General features: G+C 47.7%; 1 protein-coding gene across 1 annotated transcript in view; it reads left to right on the top strand.

The window, feature by feature from the left end:
- LOC146805567 (cohesin subunit SA-2-like) overlaps nt 1-18,049 on the top strand; it is a 627,511-nt gene that overhangs the window by 140,084 nt on the left and 469,378 nt on the right. Inside the window, exon 7 of the mRNA XM_085622843.1 lies at nt 8,783-8,987. Coding sequence (XP_085478969.1) covers nt 8,783-8,987 — 205 coding nt within the window. The remainder of the gene's footprint in view (nt 1-8,782; nt 8,988-18,049) is intronic.

The raw sequence follows: 18,049 nt of genomic DNA, 5'->3' as shown, positions 1-18,049 counted from the left end.
TCCAGGGTGATAAAGATACCCAGGTACTTAAATCCCTGCGGAGCGACCTGGATAGGGCAGCCCCGCGGTAGGATAGGAGTCTCCCCGGAGAGGACATACACACAGGATTTAGCCCAGTTGATGACTAGGCCAGAATTGCGGCCAAAGGAATGCAAAACATCCACTACTACAATCAGCGATTTACGCGGGGAAGCAAGGTATAAAAGGATATCATCTGCGTAAAGGGATACGCGATCCTCATACTCAGGGGTCCAACGGAGACCACGAATGGAAGGATCCCACTGCAGCCACTCCGCCAGGGGCTCCAAGGCAAGCACGAAGAGGAGCGGCGACAGCGGGCAGCCCTGCCGCGTACCCCTGCCCAGCTCAAACGGAGCCGACACTCTACCGTTCACCACCACCTGCGCCAGAGGTCCGGAGTATAACAGTTTCACCCAACCAATGAATCCCGGGCCAAAACCAAACTTCGCCAGCATCGCCCAAATATATGGCCACTCAAGCGTGTCGAACGCCATAGTGGCGTCCAAGGACGCCAAAATGGCCGGCTCTCGTATGAACGGGACCCGCGCGAGCACCCCATGCAAACGCCGCAGATTAAGCGCGGTGTTGCGATGAGGGATAAAGCCGGACTGGTCCTGGTGAATCAGATCGCACACCACGCTAACCAGCCGATTAGCCAGCACCTTGGCGAGAATTTTGGGCTCCGCATTCAACAGAGAAATGGGCCTGTAAGACGTGACCCGATCCCGCGGCCTCCCCTCCTTATGAATAACCATGATAGTGGCCAGACGCTGGTCCAGCGGGAGGGAACCCGCCGAACGGGCCGCGAGGAACATAGCACGGAGATGTGGCGCCAGCGTATCCGGTCGCAGCTTGTACAATTCGATGGGAAGGCCATTGGGACCCATGGCCTTGCCGGAAGCGACCGAACGTATGGCGAGGGCAATCTCCTCAGATGTAGGGGCGGCGTCCAACAACACCCTATCCTCTTCCGAAAGGGAAGGCAGCGCAATGTCCCTGAGCAGAGCATGGGAATCCTCTTCCGAGCGGGAAGATACCGGGGAATACACCCCACGGAAATATTCTGCGAAGCAATCAACAATTTCACCCGGATCAGTGACAGACACACCATCCAATTTCTCAATCGACGGGACAACTCGGCTCGCTCTCTCCTTTTTATCCAGCCACGCAATCAATTTACCAGCCTTATCACCCACATCATACAGTCTCCCATGCTGCTCTCTACTGAGGCCCCTGGCTGCCTCCGTGACGAGGGCCTTATAGTCCGCCTGCTTGAGTCGGAGAGCATGTAATTTGTCGTCCGTCACCCCACATTCCAGATCACCCTCCAACTCAATTATCTCAGTTTCAATACGGGTCACCTCCTCCCGCCCGCGCCACCGGGAATGGGAAATAAGGGACAGGGCCTCCACCCGGATTACCGTCTTAAACGCCTCCCACAGAGAGACCGCAGACGATACAGATCCCACATTATCTTCAAAATACCGCTCAAGAGATTTAACCAAATCTGTGCGAATTGTGGGGTCACGCAGGTACCAGGGATTGACCGGGACCACCCTCCCCTCCCCCCTCGGGACAATGTCGAAGTGCAGCAGGAGCGGAGAGTGGTCCGAAATACCCCGCGCCAAATGTCGTACCTCCCCAACCCTCCCCGCCTGTGCCGCTGGCATCAGAACATAATCAAGCCTTGAAAGACTGCCATGAGCCCCGGAATGAAAGGTGTACTGTATCTGCGTAGGGTGTTTCAGCCGCCAACAATCCACCAGCCCCAATGTATCCAAGAGGCCGGACAACCACGCTTGGGCACGGGGGAGATCCCTAGGAGGGTGACGATCCTCAGTACCGGAGACTACAGCGCTAAAATCTCCCCCAACCACTAGAATCCCCTCCGGAAGGCCAAGGAGGAGGCGTCCCAGATCAGCGAAAGTGGTTGTTTGCAACCCTGGCGGGACATAAACCGAAACTAAAACAATCACTCTACCCTCCAATCTACCCACCAGAGCCGTGTATCGTCCCCTGTCATCGTGGAACACCTCATCCATTTCCAACGGGAGCGAAGTTTTAACCATGATTCCCACGCCCCTCGAACCAGAGGTGAAGCCCGAGTGGGCTACAAGGCGATAGCCCCGTCTATTCATAGCACGAAAGGAGTTTCCAATGAGGTGTGTTTCCTGCAGAAATACTATATCGGGAGAAATACGTTTTAAAAACTGCAGGACCACACCCCGTTATATCCTGTCCCCCAGTCCATTAACATTCCAGGACAAAAGACTCAGTCCCCTACCCCCCATCATAGCTGAAGTCGAGCCATCTCCCCCCAGGGAGCACTGTAGGAGTAGCACAACAATACATCTGCCTTGTGGTACAAATAAACAATACCCAACCCCAACCCAACAGCCCCAACAAAACTCCCCCCTCCCTGCACCCCTGCATGAGCCCAAACAGCCCCCCCAACTTGCAGTGTGCCTGTCGCCCCTATGTAAATGAAACTACTAAGACCCCTAGAGGAGGAGGGAGAACCCCCTCGAGACCCAGCACAACCTCCCATGGAGGGGAAACAAGGCACAATAGGCAGAAGACCCTAAGCATGGCCAAAAGTGGCATCATCCGGGGTGAGCCACGGTGTCAGTACCTCAGACCCGGTCCGGTGAGCGCTCACCTCCCGTCGCCCCCCCTCCATCCCGACCATGTCCCCCAGTCAAAGTGTCCAACCAGTCCCCGGCCATGTCAGGACGGTCAAAAAAGTGAGTGCGACCATCCGCCTCCACCCGCAGCCTGGCTGGGAAGAGCATGGCATATTTTAGGTTCATGTCCCGAAGCCGCCGCTTGACACCCAGGAAACTCAGTCTCTGCTTCTGGACCGCCTGCGTGAAGTTAGGATGAAAGTTCACCTCCATGTTTTCCAGCTTAATCGGCCCTTGCAGTCTGGAAGCTTGCAGAATCGCATCCCTGTCCCGAAAGTTAAAAATACGGGCAATAAGAGGCCGCGGAGGGGCTCCGACCTTCGGCCTGCCTCCGGGAACTCTATGGGCCCTCTCCACCGCAAAGAATTTGCTCAGCCCCTTAGGCTGGAGATGGGTAGAGACCAGGTCCTCCACAAAGAGATCCGCCGCCGACTCCTCCCGTCCCTCGGGCACTCCAATAATGCGAATATTATTCCTCCGGGCCTTGCTCTCGGAGTCCTCCAGGCGCCGATCCAGGAGCGCACTTGCCTGACGGAGCCGATGCACCTCCGTCTGAAGGGCCGCTACCTCAGTCGTGAGGCCCGACGCGGTGTGGGCCAAAGAGTCGACCCGGTCATTGGTCTTAGAGAGATCGGCTCTAACAAGGTTGACATCGATGAGGACCGCGTCGAGTTTATGTGCCAAGGTGTCGAATTGCTGGCCCACTGAGGTCTTCATCTCAGCAATGGCGCCCATAACATCCTGCAAAGTCAGATCCGCAGGCAAATCCGGGGCATCCGAGGGGCACTCGGAGGACTTGTGTGATCCGCCGGGAGACCCCTTCGGGAGGGTGTAGCGGTCCATAATGTTGGCCTGATGCGCGGTACCACGCCGGGTAGACTTGGCCTTCAACCGATCCCCATCCTGCTTCGTAGCCATCGTCGTGTGGCTCGCGCCCTCACCAGCTACGCAGTGGAGAGCAAGCAATCAAGGCTGAGAGCCCCGGGGGTCACCCCAGGACGGCAGAGTGGGCCACCGCAGGCAGGCAGGCAGGGTCTCCCAGCGAGGCCACCCCAACACAAAGAAGCGCCGTAATCCCACTTGCGATGAGGGCAGGGGGAGTCAAAAGCAAAAGTGAAAGTGCGGGGTATGCGACTCGCCAGGCCCAGCCCGCCGTTGTTGTTCACTTCGCCACTGGGTTACCCCCAAACTCGAATCCGGGGTCAGGAGGGAAGTAGGCCGCAAACTTCGGTCGGTGCTCACCCCGGCACCCGGGGTCCGATTCAAAAACGGAAAACGGGTACCACCTCGGCTCAGGCTCACCGACACAGTCCCTTCAACCGATTAAGGATGAAGGCAGGATAAACGTAGGAGGTTGCGGAGGTCCTCGGGAGCCTCGCACCTACGCGGCCATCTTGGTTGCGCGCTAGGCTCCTCCTTCCCTAGGGGCTATCTTGGACACGTCTCTCAACCAGGCTTCTTCAACCTTCGAAAGGCAAGAAAAGCTGAGGTCCTTGGCTCATTTGTTGAGAAAAAGAAAGTGTCTTTCAGTACGCCGTTACAAATCCCTTCTAGGCGTGATTTCTTCATGCATCCCTCTGATACCCCACTGCAGATTGCGGATGCGATCTCTTCAAGAGCAACTAGACATGCAGTGGCAACAAATTCACGGCTCTTTCGATGACAAGGTGGTGATTACTGCGGCAATGAGGGAAGCCGCCTTGTGGTGGACACAGGAGGAGAATTTATCCCAAGGTCTATCCTTCGTAAGCAATCTGGCCCCTCAAGTTGTCACAACAGATGCCTTGCTGGACGGCTGGGGCGCGGTGCGTCAGGACTTGCAGGTCAGCGGGCATTGGTTACCCAGGCACCGCCTTCTTCATATCAACCTCCTGGAACTCAGAGCGATTTGTCTGGCTCTTCAAGCATTTCTTCCGCGGTTGCAGGGTTCAGCAGTTCTCGTCTGCACGGACAACACCACGGCCATGCATTACATCAACAAAGAGGGGGGTACCAGATCTCTTCTGTTGTCGCAGGAGGCCCAGAGGATTTGGGAAAGGGTGATCCTACACGGAATATCGCTCACTGCGTAACACCTACCAGGAGTGCTCACCGAAAAGGCGGACAGACTCAGCAGACTTTCATCAGTCAGCCACGAGTGGGAACTAAACCAGATGGTCTTGGAGGACATTTTTCACCAGTGGGGAAAACCTTCAATAGATCTTTTTGCTACCCTGGAAAACAGAAAATGCTTGTCTTACGCAAGCAAAGTTCACCATCGCGGATCGCTGGGGAATGCGCTTTCGATAGCTTGGTCAAGCGCATTTGTGTACGCTTTTCCCCCCATTCCGTTAATACCGAGGGTACTCAGAAAGATCAAGACGGAACCATGCAAGATGATCCTAATAGCCCCGGCTTGGCCGAGGCAGTTTTGGTTCACGGAGCTTCACCTTCTTTCTCTGGTCCCTCCACGTCCTCTACGGATGATTCCGGATCTTCTCACGATGTCCCCGGGTCAGATCTGGCAACCAGATCCTCGTTCCTTACACCTCTCAGCATGGCTCCTGAGCAGCGAGAATTCCTAGATCTTCCTCTCTCGGACGAAAAAAGGGATGTCCTATCTTAGGCTAGAGCACTTTCCACTAACAAGACTTACCGTCTCAAATGGAAACGCTTTTGCATCTGGTGCCATCAGCAAAGTGTGGATCTTTTCTTGTCTCAGCCTCATCAAGTTCTTCCTTATTTCTTGTCCTTGGCTAAGGCAGGTTTGGCTCATTCGTCCATAAAGGTTAATTTGGCGGCAGTTTCTCGTTACAGACGCACTGCCTCTGGGCCGTCTCTTTGGTCCTCTAGAATTGTCAAGCAATTTCTCAAAGGCCTATTTCGAGTTTTTCCTCCTGTGAGGCCTTCGCCTCCCACATGGCATTTGAACTTGGTTCTCACCCAGCTGATGAAGCCTCCTTTTGAACCGGTTCATCAAGTGGATTTGAAATTCCTCTCATGGAAATTAGCACTCCTTCTTGCTCTCACTTCAGCAAGACGTATTGGAGAATTACAAGCTCTTACAATCCAGAAACCTTTCCTCCAATTCAAACGGAATACAGTAATTCTACGGACTAATCCAAAATTCATACCAAAGGTGCCCTCGGACTTTCATTTAAATGAGCTGGTAATTCTCAAGGCTTTCTTTCCTCAGCCGTCTACACCGGCAGAAAGGGCACTTCATTCGCTGGACGTGCAGCGGTGCTTGAAATTTTATCTGGACCCTACTAAAGCCTTTCGAAAATCTTCGCAATAGTTCATTGCATTCAGTGCTCCCCGCAAAGGCTTACCCCTGTCCAAGCAGGGTATTGCTCGATGGATCTCCAGTGCTATACAGTTCTGTCATTCTGCAGCGGAGAAGCATCTAGAGGGCAGAATTCGAGCTCACTCGACAAGGTCCATGGCTTCCTCTACGGCTCTTTGCGGGGGTCCAGATTAAAGACATCTGCAGGGCTGCGACTTGGAGCAGCGTGCACACCTTTACAAGACATTACTGCCTGGAGACCTTGGCACAGGAGGACACGGCTGTGGGCCAGGCAGTCCTGTGGAACCTCTTCCATTCAGTGGTGAGCTTTCCTTTCTTCCCTCCTTCCTTTCTTATGGTTCTTGCACATTTTGCTATGTGTTTCTTATGTGATTGCATTGTACTTTTATGTTTTTCTTAAATAAATAAATGTGAAATATGGTTACGGAGCATGCGATGTCTCAAGGGAAGCAAAATGTGTTTTCTTACTGCTAGCTACTCTGATACAAGCTATGGGAATCTATGAAAGTTCCAATACTGGAGTAAGAAACAAGTTACTTACCTGTAACTTTGGTTCGCCAGTATTGGTAACTTTCATAGATTCCCATGCGTGCACCCTCCTCCCCTGGGAAAGCTCAGCCCTCGGCAGGTTTGGTTGTACTGTTACACAACAGCTACAAAAATCTGAGGCTCTGAGGTTCTCTCAGGAAGGTTCTGTGGGGTGAGGCTAATTTGATTGGTTGTTGCTTTATTTTGGTCTCTTTTACAAAAAGAGGTAGATATTCTACAAAAGGGAATGAGGCCTAGGCCTTCTATCTTTCTCTTTTGTACCTACTGCTATATTATTTTGGGTACCGAGACTCCCATTCCGACGACGGGGAATGATACAAGCTATGGGAATCTATGAAAGTTACCAATACTGGAGAACCAAAGTTACAGGTAAGTAACTTGTTTCTTGATACATGGTGGAAAATTAATTCCACCAGTAACGTTGAGGAAAAGAATATATGAATTAGCACATGAGGGACACATAGGCCAAACCTTAACAGCCAAGCATCTGAAGGAGAATTTCTGTAACCCAAATGTATGAAGAGGTGGTGAATTATGTGTGAGCTTGTAATGTATGTAAGGAGAGTGAGATGAGATTAACGGTTGGTGGTAGTAATGCCCAACCACGTACAAAATCCTAGTAAACCCAACGTCTGTATTGACTTTATAGAACCATTGCATGGGTTTGCACACAATTTAAAGTATGCAGTGCTTACAGTTGATATGCACACCAAATGGATGAAAGTTGAATTTGTGAGTGAAATAACAGCTTCTACAAAGATCAAAGTATTTAGCAACGTTTTTACTAGGGATGGTGAGCCAGCATATTTAGTCACAGACAATGGAGCACAGTTATCATCAAGGGGAATGCAAAACTTTCTGATTTGAACTGGGATGAGGCATTGCAGGACCTCATTCTACAACCCACAGGCTAATGACATGGTGGAGAGGGCAAATTGGTTGATTAAGGTAGTAATTGAATTGGCATGCAAGAGCAAGCTGAATGTGGAGAAAACAGTGCTAGATTCAGTATGGGCGCATCGGACCTGTGTCAATAGTGTAACTGGTCAAACATCATTCATGATGATGAGTGGTAGGGAAGGACAAACAAAATTTGTTCCATGATGAATGAAATTAGAAGTTGGAAAAGAAATGGAAGATTACAGTAAACTTGACGATTGTAGAAAGGAAAGTTGGCTGTAGAGTAGTGATTGGGTTAAGGTGAAACCTGGACTGTTGGAAACTGGTTTCTCAAAGTTCAGAGAACCTTATCAACTGCAAAGTGTGAAGTGTAATTATGTGGTATTGTCTAATGAACAACAATAGAACAGGAGAAGAGTTGGTGTTTATCAAAAAAGCACTAAGAGAATAGAGGTTTTGAAAAACATTGAGGATGATGGGTATAGTAGACCAATGTTCATGAGTGACGCTGAGTGTTTGGGTGGTTCAAAAGGGATAGGTGCTTCAGGTGGGTGGTGATGTGAATGAATCACAAAGAGAGTTACATGTTGGGGAAAGTAAGACCACTGAGAGTTAAACCACAAAGAACTCATAGGATGTCAGCTAGATTAATGGAATGTGTGAGATCATTTGTAGTAGTTCACCCTTCTGTAACACTTGTGTGCGGTTTTTCTGTACCATGCCGAGTTCATATTTTTTTCATTACATATGGTTACTGTATGTAACTTGATTTTGGGCCACTGTTTGGCTAAGTTTACCTTCTATGTTTTGTTTGTATAAATGTTTTGTTGGTTATGCGTTGTCTGCTGTGTACTGTTAAATGTGTATGTAGTCATGTGTTGTACTTCAAATTAAACTGTAGAAAGGAGGAAGATGTGTAGTAAATAGTATTTGTGTGTATAGCCTGCAGTAGAATGTGTAGTCATCTGCATTCCAGGGGTGTTGCCATGGAGCTGTGGGGGAAGTCAGTTGGACTGCTGGATGGCAGGAAAACAGCGTTTCCTCTTGTGGCCTGCGTAACTCAGTAAACTACATTTTTCCCTTAGGGTTACGTGAAATGTCATTTTATTGTTGAATCTTTTTGTGTTTTATGGATAAAGTAGTAATGCATGGTAGCACAACTCACCCAGTGTGATTTTAAAGAAAGGCCTGTTGCAAATTTTTGTCATCTCATTCTCTCACTCTTAACGACCCATTGCCTAAAAGAGAGTGGCATTCTGTGGAGACACAGAGCTTTGTAGTGATAAAGAATGTACACCACATTATGCGCTTTACATCATTGCTTTATCTTTTTGTGATTTAGGATAATGAAAATTATCCACTCATCAATCCTGGGCCTTACTGGAAGAAATTCAAAACCAATTTGTGCGAGTTCATAGCGATGCTGGTCCAGCAGTGCCAGTACAGTGTCATCTATGACGGTTATTTGATGGACACCATAATCTCACTGCTCACCGGACTGGCGGACTCGCAGGTCAGGGCGTTCAGGCACACCAGCACCTTTGCAGGTCAGCAAACGACTCAAATGTGAAAAGAGTAGTAGTGTGTTTTTCCTCCAATAAATGCTTGGTTTGTTGTCAGTGTGTCTTTAATGAGGGATATTCTTGTTGTCTGTCTATAAACATATGAAATAAACATATTTCCTGAAGTGCAAACATGGTCCCACTTTTAATCCTGTTCTACGAAATTTGGTAGGTTAGGCCAAGCATCGAATAAAGATTGGTGGAATGTTATGTTTATAAAGTGCACTTACGGATGTGGACTTTCCACTTGCGTGCTGGAATTGCCATATTTGCAAGTTTATGGCCATTCATCTTATTCTGGGTGTCAGACTGCAAAATATGGTCAATAAGCAGAGATGTGCATTTTTTAGGTTTAATGAAGATAATACGACCAAGACCTTATGGTCGAAATGCATCAGATACGTTGGGATGGGGATGTCACTTTATATTTAAATAAATAACATTAGCTTGCTCATCAGTCATTTTCCTGTGCATTACATCCATTTTTATTTTGGTAGGAGTCTCTTTGGCCTTCCAGTATTTTGCACTGTCTTATTCCACCACGATCACACTCAACTTCAACTGTGTTTTAGTAGCTCTTATGAAGCAAAAGCCCCAGAAGTTTTTGCTTAAATATTAGTTATGGCTGCTGTCCTACTACCTCTGTAAGAGTGTTAATCATTTAAAACTCCACACTGTGTTCAGAAAATCCCACTTTCTGGTAATAAATCTTGATACGCGAGGCTTCTATAGGAAGGCATGGGCTTGACTAGCAGGTTTAAAATCAGGCATTTCACTGCTATTGCATCACAACAATCTAAAGAAAAGTTTTTATCACTGTCACGGGGAAATACTTGCTTCCTTGTTCTTCATATATCTCCCCGGCTCCCCAGAGACCCGTTTGAAGGGATGGAATTACAAATGAAGGTCTTCCCTTGTCCCTGCATGTTTCGACTCAGTGCTGACCTGAAGGAGGTCAGGGTTTTATGCAGGAGCTCATGTGTTTCAAACCACTTTTTCGCTTGTCAGTGATGAGCCTTTAAAGGACAACTGGTGGCAGGAGACCTTTAATCTTTTCTGACACAGCTCATTAAAGAGTAAGATAAGATACATTAATTTATTGCATAAGTTAATGAAAACCATTGCATAACAATAAAACCATTAAAATAACACAACAAAGATCATAAACATTCAAACCTCGAGATAAGTGCATTGATTATGTCCTGACGTTTATCTCTGGGCTTTCTCACATATGTGGCTGGTCCCCTATGAGAGTAACAGCCATCTCACTCCTCGCATCCACTGGGATTATTTTGTTACCGCGCCCATGCGTGTTTTTGAAATGGTCCACTATCAACGTTTGGATCTTGCGGGGGTTAGACTGAGGGGCAGCTCTCGGGTATATAGCGTCTCTAATCAATTGGACAAATCTTCCACAACGGGCCAGGATATAAGGTTCTTTTTGGGTGAAGCATACTGCTGAGGCCTCATGACAGGTGGTTGCTTTTTCTCTCAGGCATAGTTCTTTCAAAAGAAGCCTCCTTTCCATAGCTAAAGACGGACAGCAGCACAAAAGATGAAGCCAAGGTTTGTGATTGAAATCACACAGTCGGCACGCTCCTTCTGTATTTTGGCTTGCCCCGGCCCTCCTAAAGTCCATAATTGGTAGTGGCAGCAGTCGCATGCACATGATCTCTCTCCTGGCTTTGGGGTTGAGCTGGACAGTAAGGTAGGGCTGAGGTTTGTTTATTGTGTATGAATCATTTAACGGAATCAGAAAAGATAATGTTTTTAGTGTGGCCTGATCTTGCTGGAAGGAGACTTGCTGGATTTGTTTATTAATGTGCGATTTCCAGGTGGCGTATGAAATGCATGGGAGATCAAGTGCTAGTTTGTTAATTTCCAGGGAGGTCATGGCTCTAGTAAGCTGTTTATTCCATGGCGATCCGGGTTTTTCGAATATGTCTCTAAGGCGGCTCTTTAAGGAATCCCTTCGCGATTTTAAAATTCGGATGTAATATTTTAGAAAAGCGGCCTCAAGAGTTAGAGATTGTTTGACTAGTCCGAGCTCCAACCTGAGTCTCGCCCTGGATAGGTTTTGGAAGTTGAAAAATCTTTTTATAGGCCACACTTTGCACCCGCTCTAGAGTTTCCGAGCAGGCTCCGGGAAATGCTTGATGCCTGTATGAAAGTGCTGGGAGAAGAGAAGCTTGTGTGAGCTTTTTGATGCCCACAGCTGAGAGGCTTTTTAGCTTGTTATTCAATTTTATCAGCCCATATGTTATGGCAGTCGATTTATTGGTCAATTCCTTTTTGTGGGTGGTTGGTCTTGTGGTTTCTGTAAACCAGACCCCCAAGTACTTATGTGCCTTGGTAGGAAGCGCAGCGGACGAGCGCAGCGGGCGCGACGATTGCGCGCCGAAGGCGCGCTTAAGGCAAGCTCGTCTGCGCTCGTCCGCGAGCGTCCGGGACCAGGGGCCAAGGACCCTGTGGGCTACTATACTTATACTTCTGCTGAACTACTAGCGCTGCGCCCAACCGCCACGACGTGTCCACCTGTTCCCCATAACGCGGCGAAACGTATATCTTACTTAGGCATAGGCAACCCCGCCACCCTCACAAATGCCCCTGCTCCTGAGTACTCTATGCTCACAACCACACCCTGCTCTACCTACACGTTCAGGTGTATATATCTCAATACCCGCTCCATGTTTAAACACCAATCAGATATTTTTCTGCTACTCATGGATAAACAACCTGACATGCTGCTATTGACAGAGACCTGGCTCACTCCGGACTCACTACCGGACATTTTAGCTGCCCTACCTGCAGATTACTACATTCTATCAGCACTCCGCCCAGGCGGAAAAACTGGGGGAGGAGCAGCTATAATCGTCAATAAAAAATTCCAAATTAGACAGCTCCCCTCTCTGCCTCTACCTAATACTGAAAACATAGTCGCCAAAATAGATACTCCCAATGGCTCACTTGTACTGGTCCTACTATATCGTCCTCCCCAAACCATGGCCACATTCCCTTCCACTCTAGCTCAGCTACTGGCACCGTTGGTCACTAACCATCCTAAACTACTTCTGGTTGGGGATTTAAACTTCTGGTTTGACAACTTATCATTGGACCCCCAGGCTGCAGAGATGAGTGAACTTTTCTGTGATCTCAACCTGACACAACACATCCACACTGAGACTCACCAGAAGGGCCATAGCCTCGACCAAATCTGGTCTCTGAACTTGTCACTATCCGCATTAGACATAAAACCTTGCTGCTGGTCTGATCACCACAGCATAAGTTTCTCCTTCCAGTTAGATAAGACAACCCATTCAAGCTACAAACCAGCAAAACCATTAGGAAATGGACCTCTATGGATATGCCAGCCTTTCTTAAATTTTTGGGTGACTCCCTTCCCCTTGACAGCACTAATGTGGAGGAGGCCGATGGCCGGTTCAATGAATGGCTTACTGCAGCGATTAACATCTATGCTCCTCCTACGCATCTCAGCAGCTCTAGGAGTCCGGACGCACACAAATGGTTTACACCTGAACTAAAAAAACTGAAACTGGAAGTGAGGCAAAAGGAAAGAACCTGGCGCTCCCAGTACTGCCCACTGGCCAAGGCCACATACTGCTCAGCCAGGAAGACATACCAAAAAACTCTACAAAACCATAAAACAACCTATTACTCATCCAAAATCCTAAACTCCACCAATAAGTCAAAAGAAATTTTCAGGATAGTGAACGACCTTTGCAATGACGATAGAACCTCCCCTCCGGTAGTTCCCACACAAGCGCTATGCAATTCCCTGAATGACTTTTTCCGCGATAAGATCTTAATGATTAAGCAGAACATTTCCACACTTCCAGCTTGCGCCCCAGTGGATGACATCTATCTCAATCCCTCAACTTTACATTCTTTTCCCCTTATCGATTTGAAAACTTTCTTGGCACTACTGTCCAGAGTCCAATCAGGCTCCCCTATGGATGTCTGCCCCCCCCAAATCATGAAAGAAATTGGTCGAGCTATGCCCAACAGCATGATACCCTTGCTCAACGACTCTCTCATTTCAGGGACAGTGCCTAGCAGCTTCAAGCAGGCCTTATTGATTCCCCTCACCAAGAAACCTGGTATCGACCCGCTGGACCTCACGAACTATCGGCCCATATCCTTGCTGCCCTTCCTATCGAAAATGCTGGAGGCGCATGTTACCAACTGCCTCTCTAATTTCGTGGAGGAAACGGAATATCTCCAATCCAACCAAGCAGGTTTCCGGCCTGGTCACTCCACTGAGGCAGTAATATTGGCCGTCCAGAACACCTTGAGGTCCAACGCTGATAACAACCTTCATCAAGCCCTAGTACTTCTTGACTTGTCCGCTGCATTCAACACGGTTGACTATTCCATTCTGGTCAACCGTGTCGAACAGGCGGGTCTCAGAGACTCTGCCCTAGCCTGGTTGAAATCGTTCATCTCCGAACGTACTCAGTCTGTCCGCTTAGGCTCCTTTTCTGCCGCCAAAGTCAAGTCTTTCTGTGGGGTGCCCCAAGGCTCTTCATTATCCCCCTTGTTATTCAATTTGTACATGCGGCCCCTTCTTTTTGCCCTGAGAATGCACAAAGTCACTGTATATAACTATGCAGATGACTTGCAGCTCGTTTTTGTTCTCAACTCCCCAAATGCGGTGGAGGACTTCCAAGCCACTATGACTCTAATCCAGAGTTGGATGTCCTCAAATCACCTTAAATTAAACCCAGGGAAAACTGAGTTGATCCTGCCCGGCAAGAGCGAAATCAGTTGGAGCCCTAACTTCTGGCCGACTGATATGGGCCTCCCCCCTAAGAAATCTCTGACTGTAAAAAGTCTGGGGATAACCATCAATGAGGACCTCTCGCTAAAATCTCAAATTGGAACCGTGGTTTCTTCTGGATTTTTCCAATTGAGGAAAATTAGGAAAATCGCCCATTTCCTCACTCCCTCCGCCTTAATTCAGGTTGTCATGGCCCTAGTCCTCTCCCACATCGACTTCTCAAACAGCCTATACCTAGGCCTACCCGTAGGACAACTCAGAAGACTGCAGTACTTGCAGAATCAGGCCGCTAGGCTGATCTGCAAAGTACCCAAATGGGAATCGATTAAACCAGGCCTAGAGAGCCTGCACTGGCTACCCGTGGCTCAAAGAGCCGAATTCAAAGCCGGGTGCATCATCTTTAAGGCTCTGCAAGGCAAGGGACCTCTATTCATCAGACAGCTGATCGGAAGATATGTTCCCTCACGGAACCTAAGATCTACCCACAAAGACCTTCTTGAAGTACCTCGCTTTAAGAAAAAACGACAAGGCGGCAGCAGCTTCCATTTCCTAGCAGCTACCCTATGGAATTCTCTGCCACTAGCCCTCAGACAGAGTAAAGACCTCCTTGCCTTCAGAAAGGCATTCAAGACTCACCTCTTCACAAAAGCTTACTTGAAAAACCGCCTCCGGTAGACTCACCCTTTGTTATGTTTTTTATCTTTCCAGCGCCAAGAAGCCCTCGGGCGTACGTGCGCTTTATAAATTTTTAATAACATAACATAACATAACATAACATAACATAACATAACATAACATAACAAGTACTTATATTTCTGTACTGAGTTAATAGACCTAGGGCCTATATTACATGTGATCTGGTTTTTATGCGTTTGCCGGCCTATTGTTATAATCTTGGTCTTTTCTAAATTGATGGTAATAAAGTTTGCTATGCTGTATTCATATAAAATGGTCAACGCTCGTTGAAGGCCCACTTTAGTATGGTCCATGATGACCATGTCATCTGCATGCTGCAGAATGTGTAGGGGACGGAAAACGACATTTACAACGTGGTCAAAACACCGTGATACACTTACATCGCTGTCTTTACAACGCAAGTCGTTACAATGACTTGCGCTGGATGGCGCTCTAGACTACAGAATAGTGTGATTTACTATTCCAACACCTTCTTTACTGTTACGTAGGCTGGAGTTGGAATAGTAAATCACACTATTCCTAAGTCCAGCGCCCTCCATCACGTTGTAAAAGCAGCGATGTAATGTACCGTGATCTAAATGATCACGTTGTATCATCATACATCCGTAGGGGATGGTTGCCTAGTCGAGAGGAGGCCAGGCTGCTGTGGGCGAGAGCTTTTCCCATATCTGCAGTGTACAAATGAAAAAGGAGGGGAGCCAATGCGCAACCTCCGGTCATACGGATTTTAGCGAAGAGGGATGTGGGGCCTGTTGTCACCTGAACCCAAGTTTCTGAATATAGGGAGATTATGGCTGTTAAAAGTGAGGATGTAATGCCCCAATTTGCTAGTTTTTTCGACAACAGTTGTCGATCGACCCTGTCGAAAGCTGCTGTTAGGACGACAAAACAGCAGAAGAGTGGCGGTTGTTCTGGCTGAGTAGCTTGGTGACTAAGGGCCTATAAAGCAATTATGTTGTCAGTTGTGGCAGCTCCGCCTCGGAAGCCAGTTTGAAAAAAGGGGAGCAGCTCGTTTTCTTCTACCCAGTTTTCCAGTTTTTCCAGAAGAATGCGTGCGTATGCTTTAGCTTCCAGGTCTAACAAAGCTATTAGACGATAGTTGGCTGGATTTAAACGGTCACCTTTTTTATAGATTGGACAGAGTATTGAACCCCTCCAATTTTCAGGTGTTTTACCATTTGTATATGCACTGTTGAATAATGGGGTTAATAGCATAGACCAGCCCTCTATTGCAGATTGGAAAATTCCCACAGGGAGCCCATTTGGGCCAGGCGCCCCACTGGTCTTCATTGATTTTATTAGTTTGGCAATTCTCTTTGGTTGAATCTGGGTTTGATGATCTCCATTCTGAGCAGCTGTGGTCATGGTAGCTGGGTGGTTTTGTGCCAGAACCTGGGTTCTCACATGTTTCTCCTTCGCAAGTCCCGGAACCACATTTGATCTTGCAGGGCCGAGAGATTTTAAGGTATTGACATGCTGCCAGAATCGAGCTAAGGATCCTGTTTTAAGCATTACAAAGATCCTTTTCCATTCCTCCTCTTGGTGAGCTCGTTTCGAGGCCCAAATGATTTTTTTGTGATCATTCCGTGCTTCCTTGACAGTCAGAAGATTATGGTGTGTTGGAATAAATTTAAATAAGCAAGATTTCTTCCTTAAGTTCTTGCGCGCGGAGTTGATGCTCCATGCAGGCAAGAGTTTGTTCATATGTATTGAGTGTTGTTGGGCTCGATTTGGGGAGCATCTGTGACCCTGAAGTAATGCGCCCACTTCTCTGGCCAGCAGATCCCAGTTTAATAGGAGAGTATTCCCTGTAGTCGAGATTTGACTTGGTCAAGCCACACCTCCACCAAGGGTGAGTGTAGCGGTTTCCACTTGATTCTCCTTACCATGTTCAATGGTTCATCTTCTATAGGATAGCCTAGCTCCTGGACTGGGTCGGCTATCTGATGTTTTAAGTTCAGAGTGATTACCAGTGGGTTATGATCGCTTTCTGTGCGATATTTGACATCGAAGTTCTGAAGATGGTTATTTAAGCCATTGGACAGGAAGATGTAAATAATTGTGGAACTTATCTTGAAAGTAGGGCGGGCGTTCGTCGGGGACCCATCTGCCGATTTTAAGTCAAATGTAGAAAGTAGATTGTTAAATTGGTCATATTCATTGTTCCTCTGTCCGACATTATGGCGGTGTCCCAGGACTTTGGTGTTCAAGGCTCCTACTAATACTATTTCGTGTGTAGGATGGGATTCAATGATTGACCTAATGGTTGAGCATAAGGTCCCCATAGCTCATACTTTTGATATTTTGCGGGGATTCAAGTAACAGTTTATAACAATCAATGCAAAAGTCTCCTTGTTGCTTTTTAAACCTTTGATGGATAAGGCTTGGACGTTCTTATCTGTCTGCCTAGGCAGGGATATTGCAACTGTGAGAGATTGTTTTAAAAAGATTGAAAGGCCGCCTGAAGGCCGCCCAAATATACTTGTTCGAGTAGCCGGTTGAAAGATTTCTTAAAAGCCGTAGATTGTAGTGGGACTCAGTGGCCATGTTTCCTGGAGACATATGACATCTAGGCTGTTTTAAAATTCACACCCTGATTTGGATCGGAGTGTTGAAATCAGCCCCGCCACGTTCCATGAGGCAATGGTGTGTTGGTCATTTACTGCCAAGTTCCTGGCCAGAGTGGACACTATAACTGGCCTAGGCAGGGATCCCCTTGTGCCCCCAGTAGCTGGGTATCTTGATGTTCACTCATAGTTCAGGGCTGCAGCTTGCCAGCTAATAATGCGATTATTTTCACAACAGTGGTTCGTTAATGTATTGGTTTCCAGTGATGTACTCACTAACCAATCATGGGTGGCACCCCAAGCTCCCTTCAATGTGCACCCTCTAGGAGGAGAGGTGTGGTCCTCTAGTAGAACATGAGGATATATGATTTGTTGATTCTGAAGCCCATGTTCCAGGTATATGAATAAATTCTACTGACTGCAGCTCCGCTGAAGTTAGGTGCACGAGGGATGGAATGTGTTGAAATAGTTTTAGCAAGTTCCCTCGGTTCAGAATGTCTGCAGACCCACTGGAGACATAGTGAGGGATAAAAGAAAGACCAGCTGAGAGGTTATTTACCTTTGTTTGCCCGGCCCCTTTAATACAGGTGGATGGAGGTTCTCCTGGGTGGCCTGTTTCCTTGTTCTCTCGTAGCGCTGGGGTACTGTACTCATGAGATTTACCAGTTCCACCATGAGCGTAAAGTGGGGAGTTCCAACTGTGCCCCCAAGTGGCCTTTTTTTTCATAGTTGATTTTGTGTGTTGGAGTAAACTTGAATTTCTTTTGGATGCCTGGTTGTTTAAGATCCCCCTCCGCAGATTAATCTGTGACTATTCCTTGTCCCTCCTCAATTCGACCGTCGTATGCCTAGAAGTTCCTTGAGGCGGGTCGGTTTTACTTTACGTTGACGTTGAGCTAATTGAAGGGGGAGACAGAATGGAAATAGGGTGTGCACCATTATATACGATTGATGTTTCTGCACTAGGCAGAGGGCCATGGGCCGTG

This window comes from Triturus cristatus, chromosome 8 (genome assembly GCF_964204655.1).
Source record: "Triturus cristatus chromosome 8, aTriCri1.1, whole genome shotgun sequence".
Taxonomy (NCBI): domain Eukaryota; kingdom Metazoa; phylum Chordata; class Amphibia; order Caudata; family Salamandridae; genus Triturus; species Triturus cristatus.
The sequence above is the reverse complement of the archived record's forward strand: the minus strand, read 5'-3'. Positions and strand labels throughout refer to the sequence as shown.